The sequence below is a fragment of the Halyomorpha halys genome, unplaced genomic scaffold (genome assembly GCF_000696795.3).
Source record: "Halyomorpha halys isolate HHAL.00 unplaced genomic scaffold, Hhal_1.1 Scaffold4.1, whole genome shotgun sequence".
Classification (NCBI taxonomy): domain Eukaryota; kingdom Metazoa; phylum Arthropoda; class Insecta; order Hemiptera; family Pentatomidae; genus Halyomorpha; species Halyomorpha halys.
The window spans coordinates 4,311,638-4,318,915 of NW_027116287.1; the positions used below are offsets into that span (position 1 = coordinate 4,311,638).

The 7,278-nt window shown below is 37.6% G+C and overlaps 1 protein-coding gene across 1 annotated transcript; it reads right to left on the bottom strand.

The window, feature by feature from the left end:
- Positions 1-2,639: 2,639 nt before the first annotated feature.
- LOC106686285 (sarcoplasmic reticulum histidine-rich calcium-binding protein) lies at positions 2,640-5,162 on the bottom strand. The gene has a single exon (XM_014429523.3). The coding sequence runs from the start codon at positions 5,043-5,045 to the stop codon at positions 2,703-2,705; it is 2,343 nt and encodes a 780-aa protein (XP_014285009.2). The 5' UTR covers positions 5,046-5,162; the 3' UTR covers positions 2,640-2,702.
- Between the last annotated feature and the right edge of the window lie 2,116 nt (positions 5,163-7,278).

Here is a 7,278-nt window from a genome sequence, read left to right on the forward strand (position 1 = left end):
CACTTTTTATAACCTGAACCCCTATACTTGGCAGACTCATCAAATTTTGACTAGTAGTTTACATTGTTTTCATTAAAGTAATCGAAAATTGGGAGGAAATAACTGCCTTTTTTCTGCTCTTGGGCTGTTGTACCAGGTTTGAACCAAGGTTAAATGCTGAGCCGAACTATAAACAAACCTTAGTTAAAGTTATTCCTGAGTTGTTCTCCTACTGGTTTTCTTTTTCACTGAAATAAATACACATACTTCCTTCAGAGATGTAATACCACAATTTTGAAAGTATTTAGTCACAGAACTTTGGAAAGTAGGAAATTCTCAGGTTTTAGCTATTTTTTAAAAATTCCCCAAAATAAACAATACCGCTGTTTTTATGACTATCAAATTAAATAAAAAGGAGGTTATGGTGCATGTTACCACAAACTTCCAGCTCGGCTGGAACTTCCAGCAACAAACTTCCGGCAACAAACTTCCAGCCGTACATTTTTGTTTTAGCCAAAAAAAAGAAGAATTGGCCCCAGAAGAAGAACTTAATTTATCAAAACGTGGTTTTCAAACTTGACACTAGCAATACTTATATGTTAACAAGATAAGGTGGTGTAAATGGGTTTTAACGTGACAGTTACATCACTACGGCTATTTTTTACGGTCAACTATCACGCAAGACCTTGTGCGACAATGCTGCCACAGCAGTAGATTCTGTCCTGACAGACCTAGTGGGTATATAACCTCGTAACTGCAACAGATATCATGCTCACCTTTACACAACTTTGTATTCTGCGGAATATACGCAAGTTGATGAGTTCATAATTGAAGAAATAAAAATAAAGTATATATTTTTTTTTTTAGTAGGTTAAATGACTAACTGTAAAACTTGGTAAGTACAATAGATAGCATCTTTTACATCAAAACATGTCGTGAAGAACAAACTTCTTTTAGCAGTAACTTAGATCCGATTTTATTGCTCACATCCAAAAAACCATAGTTGGAGGCTTCAGTATTACTATCAACAAAACAGCTATTGTCGGAACTGTTACTGATATGTAAATTAATCGATTTTATTTTAATATCATTTAGAAATATACTATATCGGGTGGCCAGATTTGTTAGTTACTATGTTTTACTTCCAACATGCTATCACTTACCATACTTTATACCTATTATTAATTATTATATTAAAAAAATGACAGTAGATGTAATATTACACAAAATTCATATATATATTTCACTTCCCAAGTTCTAACTTCAGTCTAGGATAATGGTTCCAAGTTGAAGAAACGTCGAGAATGGTGTAAGAGAAATAATGAAATGTACCCAATTGGTTCAAATTTCAAACTGATGATTTCTTGTCTAAGATTATTCACCAACCATTTAACACAAAAGTATTTTATATTTGGTTTTTCTTCGAAAATTCCAATAAATCCCACCAAATCACATTTACCCTTCGTCTTGCCCTACAGTATCATAATACCCCACTTATTCCTGTTGAACAGATCCGTTACTTAGGACTAAATCTGGACAAACGACTGACATGGAATCCTCATACAAGACTGAAAATACAGGAAACTGCTCGTAGATTCCGACTATTACAACATTTACTAGACAAACGGTCCAAATTGCCAATCCATTACAAAAGACTGATCTACATGACTATTATAAGGCCTATTTGGGCATACGGAGTTGAGCTTTGGGGCTCCACTAAACCATCTAATTCCTCTCGAATCCAATCCTTACAGTCCAAATCTTTCGTAAAATCCTTAATGCTCCTTACTTTGTCACGAATCAAATCATCCATCAGGACCTCAATGTCCTCTATGTTCCCGATTTGGCCAGAACCAGTTACCAATCCTTCCATAATAAACTTGCCAACCACCCAAACCAATTCGTTTCTAACCTGGCTTCTCCCTCACTACCTAATAATCCTTCTAGGCGTCTATAAAGAAGATGGCCTCGAGATCTTCTCCTTTAGAAATGTTTTTGGAGTTCTATCAATGGGTAGATTCTCCACATGTTTTGATCATGTCATAATATCACTTACAGCAAATTTACTTGATGTATATATATGTATACAGTTTTAAATATCAATAAATAAATTATTAAAAAAAAAAGAAAAGATTTTTCATCACAGTAAATTCTTATTGCAATCTACGCAATAGTGTATTCTTTTTGACGTAAACATTTTTAAACTAATATTCAATGTATGTTAAAGCATTTAAAATCAAATAGCTAAGGCAGTAGAGCTCGTTATTAGGATTGTATTTTTCCAAGAAATGCTTCTTTACCAACATCAACTTAATTCAGAAACAAATTTTTAATCTTCTAATTCTATTTGAAGACACTGCAGAGGTCCACTAAACCTTAAAATAATCCTTGGCTGAAGACGCGGCTTCAGCTGAAATTCGACTTACGTGTGCTGTCTGGGATAATACCCAGAATACTCGATCATTTCATTCCTGATCATGACTTACAGTACAGTGCAATGCCTTAATTTTGAAATAGTAAAAACAGGTTTTGGAAATAATCCTAATCATCTGATAAATCTATTGTTCCTAAACAAAATGTAATTCAAAGTTTTAAATATAATAATTAGCACCAAATAATGTGTATTGCCATAGAACTAAAAGGATACTCGTGCACTCAGATAAAATAAAATATGTATATTTTTATTTACAAAATATGAACGTGTTTGACAATTTACATCCAGGCTAGAATGGTGTATAATCTCTCCGTTGCATATAAAACCTGTACGAAGGCTGCTGGTAAGCCCAGTCGTTCAGTGTAGGATGATCGAAGCAGGATGCCAAGCAAGTATTTGGATACCTACAAATTGTTGTTTCTGGCGCAGACCAATGGTTGTGATTCCTGTCTTTCTCGGGACAGGAATAAGTGAAGTAAGAATCTGGCGGATGCTTATGAAGGCACTTTTGTGGTCCATAAATGTCTTGCTTCATAGCATCTTGCTGTGCCTTCCTTACACTATCTTCGTAGCAGATTATGGATTGCCCGTGAGGCTCCTTCTTCTCTCCGTGTGTGCTATCAGGAGCCAAGCCATTCCTTTTTTGAAGATTTTTCGATTCTTTGGAGTCATGAAAATATCCTCCATGGTCTTTGTATGGAATCGGTTTTCCATGGTGAATCTTTCCTCCGCAGTGTTGATTTTCCATTGGACCCCTTGCATTCCCTAGCGATTCGCGTATAGCTTCTTTTGGAATCAAAAGTGGTTGATATTTCGATTCGGTACTTTTACTGTGAATATGATCATCTGTATGCTTTGGCCATACAACGTCTTTGGGGATTAAAACTGGATAATACTTTGATTGACCGAATGAGGTGCGACGATGTTCACTATGAGGCCTAAATTCTTCTTTTGGTTTTAAGCATACAACTGCTTTTGGATATGAACCTGAATGGTGCTTTTGATGTGACCTATGAGGTTCATTATGATGCATTGAATCGTCTTTTGTTTTCCATGAACCTTCAGTTGGAGTGTAACCTGCTTGTTCAGACATAGATCTTCTTAGATGCTGAGGTTTGTGCCATGCCATATCTTTGGGAAAAGTATGCATGCCATACCCATCTCCACCTTCCGCATGATGTCCATGGTGTGAGTGGGATCTTTCTGGGTATGAATGGCTCTGGCTTTGCCCTTGCACCTTGTTTTCTTGGTGACAAATTACTCGTCTTGAACTATCCTCTAGTGGGTTATAAACACAAATATTTCGTTGAAATTCTTGTCCATGCTTGCTTTCTTCATCATGATGGTGATGCCTGCTTCCTTCATCATGATGGTGATGCCTGCTTCCTTCATCATGATGGTGATGCCTGCTTCCTTCATCATAATGGTGATGCTTGCTTCCTTCATCATGATGGTGATGCTTGCTTCCTTCATCATGATGGTGATGCCTGTATTCTTCATCATGATGGTGATGCCTATTTTCTTCATCATGATGGTGATGCCTACTTCCTTCATCATGATGGCGATGCCTGCTTCCTTCATCATGATGGTGATGCATATTTTCTTCATCATGATGGTGATGTTTCTTTTCTTCATCATGATGGTGATGCCTCTTTTCTTCATCAATATGATGTCCGTCCATTAACCTTCCATGATCATCATGCATATGTTTTTTGTGGGGTGGCTTGTAGCAACTGAGGGTATAATCCATTTTGGGTACTACCTGGAAGCATGGAGGACACCATTTTATTTGTTTCCCACCTGCTTTTCTTGTTAACACAGGTCTTGCAGGTTGGCCGTCCACGGTCATTGGTTGATAGTATTCATCTTTTCCCAGATCAATGTTGTCGCAACGACAAGACGGGTCAGGATTCATGCCTTGCTGATCAAGATGTTCATGGTGATGACGGTGTTCATGGTCATCACGGTGTTCATGGTCATCACGGTGTTCATGATGATCGTGGTGGTCATACTCACTATGACGACCATGCCGATCATGGTGGTCATGGCCATGGTGGTGTTCATGGCCATCATGGTGTTCATGGTGGTCTTTCTGATGGTGGTGATCCTCCTGTTCATGGCGATCGTGGTGGTCATACTCACTATGACGACCATGCTGATCATGGGGGTCATGACGATCATGGTGGTCATGCCGATCATGGTGGTCATGACGATCATGGTGGTCATGCCGATCATGGTGGTCATGCCGATCATGGTGGTCATGCCGATCATGGTGGTCATGCCTATCATGGTGGTCATGATGATCATGGTGGTCATGATGATCATGGTGGTCATGATGATCATGGTGGTCATGATGATCATGGTGGTCATAGCTATCGTGGTGATCATAGTGGTGGTCTTTCTGATGGTGGTGATCAGGGCATTTAACCTTATCATGTCGGTCATGGGGATGATACTGATCGGGATAATCATGATGGTGCTGCTTCTTTTGAATAGCTTCATTATAAAAGTTGTTTTTTGAGCACTTGTCATATTCTTCTATCTCTTCTACTAATGAGAGCAGTTGCTTAAGTATAAGATCTCGCCTGCATTGCTTCTTTTGAGGATTCGAGTTACCACGTTCTAATCTCATTTTAGCGCTTGTATAATGTATCAACAAAGAATTTTGATTTTTTTCTTTCTAATTACGTGTTAAATGTAAAAATACTAAAAATTTTAATTTATAACCAATGTAATATTGTCATGGAGATTTAATTTTTAAAAACTCCACATGTTTTAATCCACTTAGAAAATCATATGAATCGAATAGTTTCGAATATTCTTTAGTAGAAAAATTTTATTCAGGTATTTGGAAACTGTTACGTATATTTTGCAAAAACTGAAATGTAATTATAACAGTTTCTAACATTTAACAACACAACACAAAAACCTGCGTCACACAACTTCCACTTACAACCAAATATTAATTTTAATTCAAAGTAGGGTAGCTTTCATTCGAAATTAATCTTTGTTGTTTCAAAACAACAGTTTCTTTATTATTCTCGGTGGCAATAGTTCCCCTTACTATTTACATCATGTATAGGATAGAGAAAGTAAAGTCTGACTATTGTCATAACGAGTGAAGAACAAACACATTTGTTTACCAATCCAGTATATTTAGGCTTTTTCTTCACTCTACATTAGTTTCTACAACTAGTCATATCTTCTCCGAATGGATAATGATGCGACTGTAAAATTGCCTCTTTTTGGCTGGCAGGCTCAACAATGCTTGTACTAGAAGTTTGTAATTCTACAAAATTGTACTTACAATTACAAATTCTTTTCAAGGCGAATTTTCAGTACATTTATGCTGATTCACATTGTCATCGTTCTTACGTAATAGCGATAAATCGGATATTATTTTTTTAAATCATGGGCTTTCCAGCGTTACATACATTTATATTAACACTCTTATTTTCGAAAATACTATTATTACTATTTAATACTATCATCATAGAATATAGAAGCCTAATTGCACAGGTAAAGCGCACTGTTGCAAAAAGCAAGAACCAAGAATGGGAAGCCTGTTGCCTGAGGATTGATCATACCCTGGGTTTCAATAAGATTCGCGCATCATGGAGGATACTTAAAGCTCTCAGAACACAAGTGAAGGGTAACCTGATTCCTTTAATAAGTGAGAAGACTTGGGTGAACTATTAGAAAAATCTGCTCACTGAAACAAGGCCAAAATGGTCTGGTACATATCCACCTGAGGAGCATGCACAAGGTAAGGTTATTGTGCAAGAGAATGAAGTTCTTATTGCACTCAGAAATGCCAAATGTGGAAAAGCTGCGGAACCTGAAGGTATTTCGGTAGAGTTGTTGAAGGCGGAAGGAACAAGATTGTTAAAGGCTCTAACAAAGCTAGTTAAACCTCATATCTTAAGACAGGATTTCTTACATCTATATGCAAGAAAGGTGCCTGGAATGAATGCCGAAATTATAGAGACATCTGTGTCCAGAGTTCCATATAAAGGGTAATTGCAAGGATTCTGAAGGGTAAATAAGAAGAGGAGTTTGTCACCCTGGAGGAACAGTTTGGCTTCAGTGTAGCCAGGTCTTGAACGGGCAGCTCATAGACAAACGAATGGAAAAAGGAAGTGTATACGATATACAAGGAAGTGACACATAGCTTTTATAGACCTAGAACAGGCTTATGACAGTTTACCAAGGCATAATATATGAGAATCTCTTAAGAGTGCGGGTATTAGTATTGCCTTAATGAATGCAGTGAGGAGTCTGTAAACAGAAGACGAGTACAGAGTGAAGCTTGGCTCTCACTTTCTGCACCCAATGGTTTTAATCAGGGATGCAGTAGGTCCCCAATCCTGTTTAAAATTTATTTACAACAGGTAAAGGAGTGGAGCGCGCAACGGGAAGGTAAAGGCATTGACATGAACGGACATATGCTGTTCTCCCTTTCCTACCTGCTTCCTCTACCTCTGCCTAGCTCGACGATGGTTTTCCAATTTATTATGCAGTGTTCTCCTTTATCCAGTCCCTCTTGAACTAGTTCTTTTGACTGAGGCGTCGAGTCAGGAAGAGAGGGCCTGTTGACTTCTTGCCACATATCCTCCCATTGTAACTTCTTTACTTATCTAACGAATGTTGCGTTTCTGATACTATTTTCTATTTTATCTTCCTTATCTAAGTACTGATACCTTGCACAAATTTGAATCCATTATTACTCCGCTCTATCTTTTCAATTTGTTTTCTAGACACTATGTCCCAGTACTTCCATGATTGCGTTGTAAATCGGTAGGTACTGCATTCATTGCTATATGTGCTACTGAAAGCAGCAATGATGATTCTTCGGTCGATCCTTA